General features: G+C 41.4%; 1 protein-coding gene across 5 annotated transcripts in view; it reads left to right on the top strand.

The window, feature by feature from the left end:
• Positions 1-18,692, top strand: part of LOC311220810 (uncharacterized protein) — a gene marked incomplete at its 3' end in the record, with an annotated part of 115,685 nt that overhangs the window by 82,113 nt on the left and 14,880 nt on the right. For 3 of the 5 annotated variants that reach the window (XM_084304418.1, XM_084304421.1, XM_084304422.1), the window contains 3 exons: positions 2,003-2,098; positions 2,623-2,758; positions 3,869-4,015. In XM_084304418.1, the coding sequence (XP_084160544.1) occupies positions 2,003-2,098; positions 2,623-2,758; positions 3,869-4,015 (379 nt within the window). Of the gene's footprint in view, positions 1-2,002; positions 2,099-2,622; positions 2,759-3,868; positions 4,016-4,425; positions 4,610-18,692 lie in introns of those variants that run through there. The other 2 variants (XM_084304420.1, XM_084304419.1) reach the window with 2 other exon arrangements.

The raw sequence follows: 18,692 nt of genomic DNA, 5'->3' as shown, positions 1-18,692 counted from the left end.
ACTGGTCAGTAATACCTGCTCTCTTTAAACAAACATAAAATAAACAAACAAAAAAAACAACTCTTCAAAACTGCATGAAGTCTGGCTGAAAAAAAAACAATTAATAGTGGCATACCCCAGAGATCAGTACTGGGGCCAGTATTATTGAACATCTTCATCAATAGCCTAGACAGTGGAACAGAGCACACACTTGGCAGGTTTGCAGATACAGAATTGGGAGAAGTGTCTGGTATACCAGAGGGGTGTGCTGCCATTCAGAGAAATTCATGGCATTGAACACAAGGGAAATGCAAAGTCCTTCACCTGGGCATGAATAACTCCATGCACCAGTACACTGTCCAGCTGACCAGCTGGCAGAAAAGGACTGGGGGAATTCTGATGGACACCAAAGGGAACATGAGGCAGCAATGCACCCTTGCCACCAAGAAGGCCAGCAGTATCCTGAGCTACATTAGGAAGAGTGTTGTGAGCAGGTCAAAGGTGGCGATTCTTTCCTTCTCCTCAGCACTGGTGAGGCCAGATCTGGAATCCCAGGTCCAGGTCCAGGCTCCCCAGTACAAGAGAGACAGACATACTGGAGCAAGTCTAGTAAAGGGCCACAAAGCTGATGAAGGGCATGGAGCATACAAGGAAAGGCTGAGAAAGCCATGTTTGTTTAGCCTGGAGAAGAGAAAGCTGAGGGGACATCTTATCAACGCATATAAATACCTGATGGGAGAATGTAAAGATGGAGCCTCTCTTCTTGGTGGTAGCCAGTGAAGTGGCAAGAAGAAGTGGGCACATACCGAAATACAGAAATTAGAGTTTTTTTCCCCTAATGTTTAAATTGTGTGGTTTTGTGTGTGTGTGTTTTTTGTTGACCTTGCTTTACTGACAAACAGCATGCAAGTACTAGAAATAAGATGGCTATTTATCATTCCTAGCTGAAAGAAGACAGACAGACCAGAGGAAGTTAAGGATCAGGATCCTTTTCCAACAGTCCATCAATAGGCTAGCAGAGACAGGAAATAATTTTGTCCAAAGAGATTTCTTGATGGCTGAAGTGGTATCTTCATTCATAACCCAGTAATTGCCCAATCTGAAGGCTATGTAATATCAATTTCAGTCAGTCTTAGACATGGAATATTGTCTGTCAGATATTTTTTTCTTAAATTTTTGTTTCTTTTTGCATGAAGAAGGCAGTGGGATTCCATACGTTCCACTGGCAATTTCTGCTGGTATTAGCAAGGCTCATTCCATTAAATGTTGTGTTCTGTTCGAGATCAGATTCCAGAATAGCAACTTCAACAAATTCCATACCTGCATAAAACAGCTGGTTTCCAAAGTATTACGAGCTATTTGGTGCATTATAGAATGATAAATAATAAATATAAACTTAATCCATTTTGATTTTGATAACAACTTGAGCTTCACTTTACACTGACTGTTTGCTTCTAAACCAATAGGAATGCTAGCTCATATATTCAGGAATTAAACTTGAGCCAGGTTGAACTGAAATTCCAGTGATCTTGAACTTGTAATGTTTTGAAGTTCACATTACTGAAGTTATGTATCTTGTTGTCTTGTGGCTCCTCATTCAATTGCATTCTTTTCTTGACTGGAGAAACTCTTATTTAATACAGTATTAGTGAATTCATTGTGCTTCCATTGTTATCAGGTGTGAGAAACCCTCTACTGCAAAAACACAACTTTGTTTCTCACACAGGTGTGAATACAAGCATGTGAAGATTAACATAAAACTGAAATCTGAAAGGGCACAACTTTTTTTTTCTCCCTCCTTTCCACTTCCATTCTCCGCTTTTCCACCAAACTGAAACATGAAAAAGCTTTTTTTTTTTTTTAAACTATGTACAATTCATATACTGTTGGTGATATATAATGTTAAACTTGGGGATATTTACTTAGTTGTTGTGGCAAATCATTTTAAGAGCTTTCTTTTTTATGCAGTTTCTGAGTTTATTCTTGGTTGTCTTTGCTGATCTTGAATTTCTTGGTCCTGCAGAGAAAGACATAAAAGGAAGAGTAGAAGTCCTTCCAAGTCTCCTAAAACATCCAAAGCAACAAAAAGAAAGTCTTCACAAACTCCTTCTCCAATAAGGTCAGTTTGATGTAAACATAAAAGTTAATAAGCAGTAATGGAGGAAAAAGTTGTAATATTTTTGTTAAATTTAAATGGGACATAGAGATCACCATTATGAAAGGAACTGAACTCAATTTGTGGTTCTTCTGATTTTATTTATATTTTTGTTATACAAGGAGCTCTTTAATATTTGTCATTCATTTTTCTAAGTAAAGGGTCAGTGTTTTTCAATGAACAGAGCAATCAAATATGGATACAGATACAATTTTGGAAGTGTTCTCACTGATTTACTGTCTTTGCACTAGTCATCTCAGATGACTATGGCCAGTATGATTCAGTTTCAATTAAATAACAACAACAACAAATGTTCATAGGATTTGAGCTTCAGTATTCTTTAGAGTTTCTAATCTGTCAGCAATGCAAATACACTTGTACAATACTTGTACTTGCAAATACATATGTACAATACACTTGATGTAACTGTTGTTAGTACATTTGCATTTGGATCAAATTCTGATTTGAGTAAAAGTTTTCTTAAACAGAAACAAGAAAGAAAAAAAAAGAGAAAGGGATACAAATAATGAAAGAAGAGAGAGAGAATGTTCCACCTCCAAGAAAAAAAGTGATAAAGAAAAAGGTAGAAAGGAGCAATCTGACCAAAGCACCACTACTTTGAAGGTAAGCTGTGTGACCAAATGGTAAGTACTGGAGTGCTGCAAGTGGAGTGATTATTGGAATTCCTTCCCTCTTTTTCTTATTTCCCTCCTTCTTTTTTTTCTCCTTTTTCCTTACCAAAATATTGCCACTTGAGACACTTGGGTTTAGCTTTTGCCAGTAGGAGACATGAAAGTCATTCTGCAACAAGTAGTCTAGTTTGATAAGTCTCTGTGTTTGAACTTTACTGGACCCATAAGAGCTTGTATGTATAGGCTATGGAAACGCTTGGTTTTAGTTTCTCTCTTTTTTTCTGTTTGGGGCCATATGTTAGGAGTTGTCTGGCTGCCTATCTGTATGAGGAGGCAGGAAGTAGATTGTTCAGTCAAAAAGTAGGGTTCAGGAACATCTTGGCTGTCAAGCTCAAAAGATTTTATTTTTAATAAATTTCCACTCTGCAGTTCAGCCTCTCCCTGCTTGCTTTGATCGTGGGTTGCATATTGCACTCTGCAGGAAGTAAAGTTGAAGATTTGGGGAAGAATAGTATGGGATTTTCTTTTGCAAAATAGAGGGTGGTGTGATTAAAAGAAACATCTTCAAATTGTTTGATCTTAGAATTTGAAAAGCAGTGTGCCTTTAAAAAGTAGATTGTACTCAGAATTATTCAACTGTTATAAAACAACTGATTTAGGTGATTGTCCACAGTATGTTTAAGTAATTCTCTTACACAAGAAGTCTCTTAAAATGCATTAGTTATCTGACAAAAAAATATGAATGAAAATTCGTAATCCTGTTTTATTTAGAAAATATGAATAAGTCTTAATTTCTGGAGCTGTTTCTCATAGATTCCATGATACTATTTGTTCTGTTTTATGTCAATATTGATGATCAAGACAGATTACAGCAATGATTTCTTGGATGACAGGTTGTTACAAGTGCCTAACTTCAGTCACTTGAAAAGAAAGCCTTTTAAAAAAATGTGTTGACATATCTATTCTAAAAATTGCCAACACAAGATAGGCATGTGAAAATTGAGACAACCAAAATACCAAGAGTTGGTTGGAAGTCATATACTGTCATATCCTCTAATGCTATGAGCATTTTTTTTTTTGTAAATAACTTTGTCTCTGGTAGGACAAAGATCACAAGGATCAAAATTCAGAAACTGTCAAGGAAGTAAACAACAGAGATACACAAAGGACAGATAAAATCAAATTACAACAGAATGGGAACTCTCAACCAAATGAAGAAAGCCTCTCAATTAAAATGGAAGAGGTTTAGAGCAAAGAATGGACGTTTGACTCAACTAAGGAATGAAATCCAAATATTTTTATTTCCCAGAATGAGGAAGAAAATGTCAAAACAATCAACTTGAATATGTTGATAGTACTAGTAGCTCTTCCAATTCTTTTGATAACTTTTTTGTCATCATACTCTAAAGCAAGAGAGCACGGACCAGTAGTTATACCATAAAAAGGCAGATGTTATCAGAACTATTAGTCTAAAAATACATGCATTTCTGTGATGGCTGTACTTATTTGTAAAATGATTTATGTTAAGTCTTGTTGTAAGCTATTCCAAATAAATAGAAACTCAAAGATGTAAACCTGTCCTATCAAAAAAGTTGATATGCATTGAAGGTTGTTTAAAATATTGCTTGTTGATGAATTCTGTATTGTCTTACCTTATAGGTTAAAAAATCCACAAAAACAATATGTACTGTTTATTCTTGGAAGTGGTGTGTAAGTATATATGTTATCTTTTGTTGCAAATGGCAACTATAGAAAAAGGGTTTTTAAACATAAACAAAGTTTTATGGTTATGTTTAATGCCCACTGACTGCTATGTTTTTCATTTGCTCATTGCTTGAGTTTCTTGGGGTTTATTATTTAAAACAATTTCTTACTGATATTCCTAAAACAAATATTTCTTTTAAAGTATTTGAGAAGTGCATGCTACTTTCCTGTTCTTAAAAGGAATATTGTGATATTATAGATAATAGGTTAGCTTATTGGATTATTTTGGGGTTTGGTTTTGTTGTTTTCTTTTCTCCTTCCAGAAGTGAGCACACCTGTATGATATTATCAGACGTTATATCTTTGTTTTGAGACATACTGCAGTGTCTGTTCAGTTGCAAATAGTACAGGTGCCACTATGAAAATATTTTTTTATTAAAAAAAAAACAACAAACGAGAGCACAAGCAAAAGCTTTAGTGCCTTCTTAAAATGTGGTATTTTCTAGAAACATATATGTGATAATACTCCTTTTCAGCTAAATCTTACATGTTCTCTTTTGCTATTTTGCCATCACGTTACTGTAGACAAGACTAAGTCATTTGTCAGAATGGTTGCTTAATTCACTTGTTAAAATATTCAAGTTCCATTTTTATTTTTTTATTTTTAGAAGAGATTTATAGGTGAAAACAAAGATTAATTTTGGGGACCACCAGTGTACTAAAGTAGCATCTGAATACAAAGTATTTTTTGATCACCTACATCAGACAGCCCTTTAGACATTTGATCTACATTTGGATGGCTTTAATCATTACCTCTCCATCATTTTCTCTAATACCTGTTGAGTGATATCAAAGGAATTGTACTGATGGGGGGACAAAAAATTTGGGGAAAAATGTTCTAATTTACAAAGGATTGGTATGGTAGGTTGTTGTTTTTTTTTCATTCTTTGGGGAGAAAGCATGTAAGAAAGAGAATGAAAAGCAAATATTTTTGTCAAGTCAAAATATGACTTGTGCTATTTGAACTAATCAGTTTCATCATTGTGAGATGTCTTAAAGTCATATCTTTAGAACTTGTACCTAATCAAGTAGATTATTTTTAATACAACTTAATACAATCAAATGACTATATTGCCTTAATTCATGGGAAGAATTTCTTTCAGTTAAAAGCAAGAAACAAAACAAACAACAACAACAAAAAACAGTTTCTTTTCATTTGCATAGTTAATTCTTATGGAAGGAAAATCAAAACACAGTAAAGGGAATGAGAAATAAGCCCAATTTATAAGGTAATGAAACCCAATTTGACAGTGAAGCTGATTAATTGTTCTTATTTTTTGTAGGATTTAATGTTCTTGCCACTGTGTCCATTTAAGACTAGAAAGTGCTTTACCGTATAAAGTATAGACAGTAATTTTTGTAATATTTAAGCCATATGCTGTTGGCTGGTAAACAGCTTATTCTGATTAAAAAAATAATAAATCTGTATGCTTATGGAAAGACTGTGAAGTATCATGTCTTGCAACAACAGCTGTCTTATAATGTGTAAGTAGCATAAAGCAAAGAGATTGTATACTTGTTATCTTTGGCACCGTTTCACTAATAAAATTAGGTATTTTAGAGGGAAGTTTCTGTTGGCATGTACATATTAAAGGAATAATTTTAGTTGATCATCTGGTCTTATTCAGGTAGCTTATTTTGATTTGAAATGTGGATACAAGTGAAAATATACATATATTATTTATAATATCTTAAAAAAGCTAAGTTTCTCCTCTGAGAGAAATTAGAATTCTTGTAGCATATTGTGTTTCAGTTACTTAGTTTGATTTCCTGCATTTTGTTATTCTAAAATTGCATAGCTTTACTATATAGCAGTTACATAGTTTTAATATGTAAAGGATTGTGCACAGTTAGATAAGAAAAAATACCTTAAAAAAATGATAATTAAGGATGGCAGCCTTACTAGCTAGTTTATCACATGTAAGTCCATATGCAACATATTATGTCATATTGTATGTGAATTAAAGGTTAGTTTAGAAAAAAGTGTTAAAGACCAAAAGGAGGGGGGGATGAAATACACCAAATACACACACTTCCTTCACACCCCAAGCCATACCTTTATATTTTCTAGTTTTGCTTTGCACATACTTTACAGATTTGTGAGGGTTGTAAAGTTTTATTTATTTGTATTAGGGGGTTTACAGTTCTCCTCTTCCTAAAATGCTGCCACTAGAGAACTAATGTTCTGCAAAACACCTGTCTCCATAGAGGATAGATCATTTTTAAATCAGTAGTGTAGCACAGTAATGAAGTTCATGCTTGCTTCACCAGGATTGTGTAAATTAATTGTGTTTGTGCTTGCTCCACACATTAAATGTGTCTATCTTTCACTGGAAGCCCATTATCTTCATTGTAATAAGTTTGCATGCTGAGCTCCAATGACAGGTTGTTTGGGTTTGCACTTTATAAAATAGATTTTCTTACTCGTTCACTCTCCCTTTCTCCTTCACCACCCCCTTATCCTCCTTGATCGCTCTCCCTTCCTCCTTCACCACCCTCTTATCCTCCGAGCTTGTTACAATAGCTCTCCAAGATATTGAATATCCTTGGGATACTCAGACCAGCGTGGTCTTGTTGTTATGCCTCCTGAATGTGCTTCAGGTTTTGCTTAAAGTTAAACAACTACTTAGGAAGCTCATCCAGAGATCTGCCCGGAGGCAGGATAGTTGTGAGTGGCAGGGAGTATGGGAGGATATGGGCAGGCATCTAGAGCAGTGGGCACCCCCAGTGTTTTGGAAATTCACCCCTGAACAACTGCAAAATCCTCAAAAACTGGCAGAATGCTTGAAAAAAGGTGTCATGACTCCGACAGTTCCAAAGTGACACAAATCATTGTAACGTGCTGGGGCCTGACTCATGCCTATCGAGTTGCAATTGATACTACTATCAACTTAGTGACAGACCCTGCGGCCACTCCAAGTCCTGTGACAGATCGAATGGCCACTCCGACCCCTACGATGGGCTCTGCAGCCGCTCCAGCTCCTGCAGCCGCTCCAGTTCCTGCAGCCGCTCCAGCTCCTGCTCCTGCAGCCACTCCAGCTCCTGTGGCTGGGTCAGAGAAACGAGCTGTAGCAGTGCAAGTTGACCCTGCAGAGAAGGTGAAAAAATGGTATAGAGATTCAGGTCGTTTAGAACACAGAGAGTCTTCTGCCAAATCTAGGTATAGAGACGATGATTCTTGGCCATCAGGGATTCAGGAGGAGGAAGGTGAGGATGCCGAAAAATCAACAGTAACTACCCGAAACCTATACGAGAGTGAGCTACAAGATGTGCGAAAAGATTTTGGTCATTGTATAGGTGAGCAGCTTGTCACCTGGCTGCTCCGGTGCTGGGACACTGGAGCCAATTGTGTGGAATTAGATGGCAGGGAAGCCAGGCGGCTGGGATCCCTTGCTAGAGATGCAGGCATTGACAAAGCAATTGCAGATGGAGCACAATCTCACAGCCTCTGGAGGCGTCTCCTCTCAGCTGTGAGGGAAAGGTATCCCTTCAAGGAAGAACTTTTATGTCTACCAGGCAAGTGGACCACTATGGAGAAGGGAATCCAGTACCTGAGGGAATTAGCCGTACGGGAAGAGATTTATGAGGATCCAGACCTCAGACAAACATCCACAGATCCAGATGAAGTCAGGTGTACACGACCCATGTGGCGGAAGTTTGTACGGAGTGCACCATCATCATATGACAGCTCATTGGCAATAATGGCCTGGAAAGAGGATGAGGAACCCACAGTGGATGAAGCGGCTAAGCAACTCCGGCAGTACGAAGAAAGTCTCTCCTCTTCCTTACAGGCCTGCGTCTCAGCTGTGGAGAAACTTTCTGAAGAGTTCCACCAACTTAAAGAGAATCTATCTTCTTCCCCACCTGAACCAACCAGTGTCCACTAACCAAAAGAGAACACTTGGGAGAAACTTTCTGAAAAGGTTCACCAACTTGAAGAGAGATTATTTTCCTCCCCACCTGTACAAAGCAGTGTCTCAGCTATCAGGGGTAGGCGTTCACCCACACAAGGAAGATGATATGGTGGGTACTCACCCCGTGCTACCCTGTGGTTTTACTTACGAGACCATGGAGAGGACATGAGAAAATGGGATGGAAAATCTACCGTGACCCTAGAGGCACGGGTACGTGAGTTGCAAAATAAAACAATTGGGAAAAAGGGATTCTCTGAAAAGTTTGCTGCTCCAACTTCCAGCAGACAGTCCTTCAAACACAGAAACGAAGAAGATTCTGACCAGGGTTAGGGGGGCCCTGCCTCCAGCCAGGGGAAGGAAAGGGACAATCGAGTTTATTGGACTGTGTGGATTCGATGGCCTGGCATGTCAGACGCACAGAAGTATAAGGCTTTAGTAGACACCGGTGCACAATGTACTGTAATGCCATCGAGCTATAAAGGGACAGAGCCCATCTGTATCTGTGGAGTGACGGGGATCTCAGCAGTTGACTGTATTGGAAGCTGAAGTGAGTCTGACTGGGAATGAGTGGCAAAAGCACCATATTGTGACTGGCCCGGATGCTCCATGTATCCTTGGCATAGACTACAGAAGAGGATATTTCAAGGACCAGTATTTAAGAAAACAGATTCTGACATTTGAGAAGGAGAGGAACAGTTGCTGTTTTTTTGATTGCTATTGTGGGTAACTTCATTTGATAACGAATCAGCATCTTTTGAATAATCTGAAACAAAAATTTAGTTAGACATACATCTGTTTAATAACCATTTGAAGTGTTTATGTTATGGTGTTTAGAAACTGTATCTTGTTCTTCAGTGATATGCACATCTTGGTGACCTGCTACGGCACTTAGATGTGCACAAGTCGATGGGGCCGGATGGGATCCACCCAAGGGTACTGAGGGAACTGGCAGAGGAGCTGGCCAAGCCACTATCCATCATTTATCAACAGTCCTGGCTATCAGGGGAGGTCCCAGTGGACTGGCGGCTAGCAAACGTGACGCCCATCTACAAGAAGGGCTGGAGGGCAGACCCGGGAAACTACAGGCCTGTCAGTTTGACCTCACTGCCAGGAAAGCTCATGGAGCAGATCCTCCTGAGAGTCAGCACTTGCAGGGCAAGCAGGCGATCAGGCCCAGTCAGCATGGCTTTATGAAAGGCAGGTCATGCCTGACGAACCTGATCTCCTTCTATGACAGAGTGACGCGCTGGGTGGATGAGGGAAAGGCTGTGGATGTGGTCTACCTTGACTTCAGCAAGGCTTTTGACACCGTCTCCCACAGCATTCTCCTCAAGAAACTGGCTGCTCTTGGCTTGGACTGGCGCACGCTTCGCTGGGTTAGAAACTGGCTGGATAGCCGGGCCCAAAGAGTCGTGGTGAATGGAGCCAAGTCCAGTTGGAGGCCAGTCACTAGTGGCGTCCCCCAGGGCTCGGTGCTGGGGCCGGTCCTCTTTAATATCTTCATCGATGATCTGGACGAGGGCATCGAGTGCACCCTCAGTAAGTTCGCAGATGACACCAAGTTAGGTGCGTGTGTCGATCTGCTTGAGGGTAGGAAAGCTCTGCAGGAGGATCTGGATAGGCTGGACCGATGGGCTGAGGTCAACTGCATGAAGTTCAACAAGGCCAAGTGCCGGGTCCTGCACCTGGGGCGCAATAACCCCAAGCAGAGCTACAGGCTGGGAGAGGAATGGTTGGAGAGCTGCCAGGCAGAGAAGGACCTGGGAGTGATGGTGGATAGTCGGCTGAATATGAGCCAGCAGTGTGCTCAGGTAGCCAAGAAGGCTAACGGCATCCTGGCTTGTATCAGGAACAGCGTGACCAGCAGGGCTAGGGAGGTGATCGTCCCCCTGTACTCAGCTCTGGTGAGGCCGCACCTCGAGTACTGTGTTCAGTTTTGGGCCCCTCACTACAAGAAGGACATCGAGGTGCTTGAGCGGGTCCAGAGAAGGGCGACGAAGCTGGTGAGGGGCCTGGAGAACAAGTCCTACGAGGAGCAGCTGAGGGAGCTGGGCTTGTTCATCCTGGAGAAGAGGAGGCTCAGGGGTGACCTTATCGCTCTTTTTAGGTACCTCAAGGGAGGCTGTAGCGAGGTGGGGGTTGGCCTGTTCTCCCACGTGCCTGGTGACAGGACGAGGGGGAATGGGCTTAAGTTGAGCCAGGGGAGTTTTAGGTTAGATGTTAGGAAGAACTTCTTCACTGAAAGGGTTGTGAGGCACTGGAACAGGCTGCCCAGGGAAGTGGTGGAGTCACCATCCCTGGAAGTCTTCAAAAGACGTTTAGATGTAGAGCTTAGGGATATGGTTTAGTGGAGGGCTGTTAGCGTTAGGTTGGAGGTTGGACTCGATGACCTTGAGGTCTCTTCCGACCTAGAAAATTCTGTGATTCTGTGATTCTGTGATATTTATTACTGGAAAATAGCATATAAGCTAACACCTTTGCAAACTATAAACTCACAAAAGACTGTTGGCGATAGTTCCTATTTTATGAAATATTGGGCTTGACATAAATAGCCCTCAACTGTTAAAGAAATTGAACTTGTTGCTTTATTCCAAGTTTCCTTGGTATAAGCTAGTGTTACATACTGTTGCATAATGCAATATTTCCCAAAAATATCCATCAAATGATTTTCTGTTTTTGCAATAACTCCAAAGTTTTCAATTGCATGAATCTATTAGCCCCTATGAAAACCAAGTACACTGCTTCACATGCAGAACTTTGAAAGCATACACAGTTCCTTCTTAAACATATCAAGTGTGTTCAAGCTAACAGTCCCCCAAAAGAGAAGACACACTTTCCCCCTCTGCTTTTAAACTGATGACAAGAATCAAGAAAATTAGGATGTCAATACAACTTTCTTTACCCCATACTCAAGTAAGTGTAAGATACTAAAGAATTCTTTTCTACTTTCATTGCTTAACATGAGAATTGATCGTCTTTCTTTTAAAACACACAAATTAAATAATATTTTACATAATTTAATTAGAAAAAATAGCCATTTTGAGTCAAGAAATCATCTGAATCACATAACACCTGTTGCTTTTTATGTTATCTAACCTTTATTATTGCTGAGAGCTACCATTTTTGGTTGGTTTATCAAGGTTTCTATCAGCAGTGGTTGCATTTCTGCCATTATCATCTCTTCATCAGAGGAGAGTTCTGAATCCTGTTAAAGGAAAAAAAAAAACTGAATGCTGTGCATTTTAAATAAGTACTTAAAGGTTAAGTAAGTGCCATCTAAACTGTCATCCACTAAATAATAAAAGAGAAAAAGAGTAATGAGCAACATAACATAACAGCTGTGTAGTGCGTTTGTAGTGCAAGTCAACTGAACTTAGTAACTTTTGCCACAGAATTATCTTTAGGAAGCAGCATATACTGGCTTGATTGTCAGTGATGAACGCCATGGGAATGATAGTCAAACTGGTGGTAACTTCGGCTGCAAGAACCTACTCAGAGCAAGGAGATGCAACTTCTGTTTCACCGCTGGAGAGAACCTCCAGTTCAGCTTATATCAGAAGAAAACAACACCTATCATTTTACATCATCATTTAATGACATAGTAATAGATATTAACATGATGTGACAAATAGTAACAGATAAGGAAGTATTTATGCTATTGCATTACAACTTTTTTTTGTCCCACTATCAGTGGAAAAGGGGTTGCAATTTATTCCTTTTCTCTCTGCAGTTACTTTCCACGTGTTGTAAAGCTGTTCTTGTGCATCTCCTCCCCTGCCTCTTGCCCCAAGGACTTCACATATTTAGACTAAAGGACACCAATACTTTCAGTTTTCCTTACAAGTTCTCTAGACCTTTGATAACTAATACTTGTTATTGCTCTCTTTGGACTCTTTATGTAATTGCTCTCCACCTTCATTGAATTTCAGTGCTCAAAACTGCACACCCTGCTCTATCTGAGGTCTTAAATGTACTAAGGAATTACCAGTTTACTCCTGTTAAAACACATCAATCATGTTTGCTTCTCTTCTCCCAGTGTTGACTCCCATTACATTATCACTGAACCAGCAAACACCCCAAACTGATGAGCTGGGTATTGATTCTGCAGAAAAGAGCTCAAACTGAAACAATAACAGCTACAGAGTAGCATTATCAAGATTATTTTAGGAATGGCAATATGCTGCGAGAAAAGATTGAATGAGCTTGGCTTGTCTAGTGTAGCAAAAAAAAAAAGAAAAATAAAGTGTTTGGGTTTATATCTTGAAATTTATATTGGAGGGTGAATTTCAAAAGGAAGAGAAATTATTTAACTTCAAGAACAACCGTGACAGAGGAGTAAAGTGATGTTGAATAGATTTAAGATAGAAATCACTAGTTCCTGAACATAAGATGGAACTCAGTGCACTTATGAAAGAGATTAACTGACGAAGCTGCCTGCAAAAGCAGCCATGCAATAGATTTGGTATCCTACTGCCAGACTTATACTCCTATCATCTTTAAAAAAGCAGTTGTTTTCAGTAATATTTTGAAGAAAAAAAAAGAAAAAAGAAAAAAAAACTTCCTTACCCAAAGTGAAATTTTCTTTCTAACAAGCATACTTCTTACAAATGCTACAAAATCCATGTCACAGATTGCAGAATAAGTCTGTCAATGTTCACTTTTTCTTACAAGTTTCATAAAATTTAATGTGTAGAACCTACTGGAGCACCACCTAACTACCTGGCCAGTTCTTTAGACTGGAGTAGAGGAGGACAAACCTGACTGAGAAGTAGCAAACACGGTATGATAGTCTCCATAAAAAAAAAAAAAAAAAAAAAAAAGATTAAAAACAAAACAAACAAAAAAAAAACAACAATCTATTTCTCCACAACCAGAACAGATACCTGGGTTCACCTGTAACAGAGTTGCCAGCAGGTTATTATGTGGAAGTAAGGAATTCAGTATTCCTGACTGACTATGTACTACTGCCTCGCTAACTAGCATACAGCCAGATTCAAAGAATTGCTGCCACTGTAGTTAGACAACTAATATGATTTTCTGAAATTACGTTTTTAAACCAAAGAAAAATGTTAAAAACCAGTATTTTCTGAAAGCATGTAGAAGCAGGAACGTGCTAGTGGGGAAAGAGTCAGCAACAGCCACAACCACTTGTTACAAAGCTTCTTCAACACATAATATACACGTGCTCCACTGCTTACACAACACAGGCAAAATAATCTGTGTGTGAAATTGTCCTGGTTTCAGCTAGGATAAAGTTAATTTTCCTCCTAGTAGCTCGTAGGGTGCTATGTTTTGGATTTAGGATGAGAAGACTGTTTATAACACACTGATGTTTTAATTGTTGCAGAGCAGTGCTTACATTAAGCCAAGGACTTTTCAGCAAGAAACCCGTAAGAAGAATGATTTCAAATGGGGCCCCGAGCAACGACAAGCCTTTGAACAAATTAAGCAGGAAACAGTTCATGCAGTAGCCCTTGGGCCAGTCCAAACAGGACCAGGGGTAAAGAATGGGCTCTACACCGCAGCTGGGGACAATGGTCCCACCTGCAGTCTCTGGCAGAAAGAGCCTGGAAAACTCGAGTTCAACCCCTCGGGTTCTGGAATAGGGGATACAGAACATCTGAGGCCCACTACAGTCCAACCAAAAAAGAGATATTGGCAGCATATGAAGGAGTTTGATCTGCTTCAGAAGTGGTTGGTACTGAAGCGCAGCTCCTCCTAGCACCCCGACTGCCGGTACTAGGTTGGATGTTCAAAGGAAGGGTTGTTGGATGTTCTACACATCATGCAACTGATTCTACATGGAGCAAGTGGGTTGCAGTGATTACTCAGCGGGCTCGAATACAAAACCCCAGTCGCCCAGGAATCTTGGAAGTGATTATGGAATGGCCAGAATCACAGAATCACAGAATTTCTAGGTTGGAAGAGACCTCAAGATCATCAAGTCCAACCTCTGACCTAACACTAACAGTCCTCCACTAAACCATTTCCCTAAGCTCTACATCTAAACGTCTTTTGAAGACTTCCAGGGATGGTGACTCCACCACTTCCCTGGGCAGCCTGTTCCAGTGCCTAACAACCCTTTCGGTAAAGAAGTTCTTCCTAACATCCAACCTAAAACTCCCCTGGCGCAACTTAAGCCCATTCCCCCTCGTCCTGTCAAGAGGCACGTGGGAGAACAGACCAACCCCCACCTCGCTACAGCCTCCTTTGAGGTATCTGTAGAGAGCAATAAGGTTGCCCCTGAGCCTCCTTTTCTCCAGGATGAACAAGCCCAGCTCCCTCAGCCGCTCCTCGTAGGACTTGTTCTCCAGGCCCCTCACCAGCTTCGTCGCCCTTCTCTGGACCCGCTCAAGCACCTCGATGTCCTTCTTTAGCGAGGGGCCCAAAACTGAACACAGTACTCGAAGTGCGGCCTCACCAGAGCCGAGTACAGGGGAACGATCACCTCCCTAGCCCTGCTGGCCACACTGTTTCTTATGCAAGCCAGGATGCCGTTGGCCTTCTTGGCCACCTGAGCACACTGCTGGCTCATATTCAGCCGTCTGTCAACCAATATTCCCAGGTCCTTCTCCGCCAGGCAGCTCTCCAACCACTCATCTCCCAGCCTGTAGCTCTGCTTGGGGTTATTGCACCCCAGGTGGAGGACCCGGCACTTGGCCTTGTTGAACTTCATGCAGTTGACCTCAGCCCATAAGTGGAGCCTATCCAGATCCTTCTGCAGAGCCTTGGCTTGGACTGGCACATGCCAACGAAGCATGTGCCAGTCCAAGCCAAGAGTAGACAGTTTCTTCAGGAGAATGCTGTGGGAAACGGTGTCAAAAGCCTTGCTGAAGTCAAGGTAGACCACATCCACAGCCATTCCTTAATCTACCCAGCACGTCACTTTGTCATAGAAGGAGATCAGGTTCGTCAAGCAGGACCTGCCTTTCATAAACCCATGCTGACTGGGCCTGATCGCCTGCTTGCCCTGCAAGTGCCGCGTGATGACTCTCAAGAGGATCTGCTCCATGAGCTTCCCTGGCACTGAGGTCAAACTGACAGGCCTATAGTTTCCTGGGTCTGCCCTCCGGCCCTTCTTGTAGATGGGCGTCACGTTTGCTAGCCGCCAGTCCACTGGGACCTCCCCTGATAGCCAGGACTGTTGATAAATGATGGTAAGCGGCCAGGACGAGGGGGAATGGGCTAAAGTTGCGCCAGGGGAGTTTTAGGTTGGATGTTAGGAAGAACTTCTTTACCGAAAGGGTTGTTAGACATTGGAACAGGCTGCCCAGGGAAGTGGTGGAGTCACCATCCCTGGAAGTCTTTAAAAGATGTTTAGATGTAGAGCTTAGGGATATGGTTTAGTGGAGGACTGTTAGTGTTAGGTCAGAGGTTGGACTTGATGATCTTGAGGTCTCTTCCAACCTAGAAATTCTGTGATTCTGTGAAACTGTCTTTATCTCAACCCACAAACTTTTAGTGTTGTTTTTTTCTGATTCTCAACCCCATCCCACTGGGTAGGTGTAGGGTGAACTAACAGCTGTGTGGTGCTTAGCTGCCTGCTGGGTTACACCACTACTCACTGTATAAAAGGGATTTTTTTTAATTTATTTTTTAATGCTAGTATTTATTTATATTTCAATTTCAAGAATACTTCATTTTTGGGTAAGCTCCATTGCAGAATCTGAGCATGTTAGTATGGGATTTTCTGCTGCACTTTCTTTAGTATTAAACAGCTTAAGAAACTTTGTCTGACACTATGTGGAGGCAGCTACTTTACCACTCGTTTGAGGACACTTCTTGAACACTTTAATTCTGTACTAAGTAAATAATACTGTTGAGAAGCTAACTATGAATTCTGTTTTTTATGATGTTTTCTGAAGCAGTGAACTCTTCTTATGCAAGAGGGCAAGAAAAATGCTGTGGCAGTTTCATGATTATTGAGCTTAATAGAGGAAGACACTGACAGCAAAATTGAATTTGGACTGTTTATATATTTTGTTCTGGAAAATTTCAGTTTACACTTAATTTTAATTCATTATCTATATTAAAATAATCGAGTGCCAAATTTGATACAAGGCAAGGTTTTTGTTGTGCAACGTACCATACTGTGTTAATGATTTTTTTATTCTGATATTGAAAAGGTTGCATGCCTTTTTTTTGACCTGAAAGACTGTTACTAGCAATAGTAGAGTCTCATTACAACTTCCCTTCCCTGGGGTCAGCTGTCCAGCTGTGTCCTTTCCCAGCTTCTTGTGCATTCCCAGCTTCTTCACTGGCTGGTGACTATGAGATGCAGAAAAGTCCTTAAGTTTGTGTAAACACTGCTCAGCAACAACTAAAAAGCAACACTGTTATCAGCATTATTCTCATCGTAAATTCAAATCACAGCACCATACCAACTACTAAGAAGAAAATTAACTCTATCCCCATCAAAACCAGGACACAAGTATTTTTTCCAGTGATGCAGGAGCCATGATAAATTTGTTTTACGAAACATCAACTAGCTTCCTTAGACATGGAAAAAGCTGAGGTACTCAATAAGTGCTTTGTCTCGGTCTTCACTGGTGGTCAAGTTTCCTATGTCTGTCAGGACCCTGAACCTCGAGGAGAGGGTGAGAGGAGCAGATTCCGTCCCACTGTGACAGTGGAACAAGTCCGGGAGTGCCTAATGAAACTGAATGTGTATAAGTCCATGAGACCAGATGGTATACATCCCAGGGTGCTGAGAGAGATGGCTGATGTGGTTGCCGAGCCGCTCTCCATCATATTTGAAAAATCATGGCTGTCGGGTGAAGTCCCGGGTGACTGGATAAAGGGAAACATTACTCCCATTTTTAAGAAAGGGAGAAAGGAAGACCCAGGGAACTACAGGCCGGTGAGCCTCACCTCTGTGCCTGGGAAGATCATGGAGCAGATCCTCCTGGAAGACATGTTAAGACATGCACAAGATAAAGAGGTGATCCGAGACAGCCAGAAGGGCTTCACCAAAGACAGGTCTTGCCTAACCAATCTGGTGGCCTTCTATGATGGAGTGGTGGCATCGATGGACAAAGGAAAGACGATGGATATCATCTACCTGGACTTGAGCAAAGCCTTTGATATGGTCCCTCACCATATTCTTCTCTCAAAATTGGAGAGGTATGGATTTGAAGAATGGACTGTTAGGTGGATAAAGAATTGGTTGGCCATTCGCAACCAAAGGGTTGTGGTCAGCGGTTCTATGTCTGGGTGGAGGCCGGTCACAAGTGGTGTCCCTCAGGGGTCCATCTTGGGATGGACATCTTCAATATCTTTATCAACGACATAGATGATGGAATCGAGTGCACCCTCAGCAAGTCTGTAGATGACACCAAGCTGAGTGGTGCAGTCGATACAATAGAGGAAAAGGATGCCATCCAGAGGACCTGGACAGGCTGGAAAAGTGGGCCCATGAGAACCTAATGAGGTTCTCATGCTGTCTCAAGGTGTTGCACTTGGGCTGGGGCAATCCCAGGTATTTGTATAGACTGGGTGAAGAATAACTTGAGAGCAGCCTTGCGGAGAAGGACTTGGGAATCCTACTGGACAAGAAGCTGGACATGAGCCAGCAGTGCACGCTTGCAGCCCGGAAAGCCAGCTATGTCCTGGGCTGCATTAAAAAAGGGGTGGCCAGCAGGGAGAGGGAGGTGATTGTTCCCCTCTACTCTGCTCTTGTGAGACCCCACCTGGAATACTGCATGCAGGCCTGGGGCCCCCAGCACAAGAAGGATGTGGAGCTCTTGGAATGGTCCAGAGGAGGGCCATTAAGATGATCAGAGGGCTGGAGCACCTCTCCTATGCAGAAAGGTTGAGGGAACTGGGCTTGTTTAGCTTGGAGAAGAGAAGGCTCTGGGGAGACCTCATTGTGGCCTTCCAATACTTGAAGGGAGCGTATAAACAGGAGGGGGAACGCCTGTTTACATGTGTTGATAGTGATAGGACAAGGGGGAATGGTTTTAAACTAAGACAGGAGATTTAGGTTAGAAATTAGGAGAAAGTTTTTCATTCAGAGGGTGGTGAGGCACTGGAACAGGTTGCCCAGGGAGGCTGTGGATGCCCCATCCCTGGAGGCATTCAAGGCCAGGCTGGGTGCAGCTCTGGGCAGCCTACTCTAGTGCTTGGCAACCCTGCCCAGAGCAGGGCGGTTGAAACTAGATATCTTTAAGGTCCTTTTCAACCCAGGCCATTCTATGATTCTATGATTCTATGATCTATATCAAATTGGGCTCACATATAGCTGGGGAT

This window comes from Netta rufina (assembly GCF_964035555.1).
Source record: "Netta rufina genome assembly, chromosome: W".
Classification (NCBI taxonomy): Eukaryota; Metazoa; Chordata; class Aves; order Anseriformes; family Anatidae; genus Netta; species Netta rufina.
This window is presented reverse-complemented; position numbering and strand designations above follow the sequence as displayed.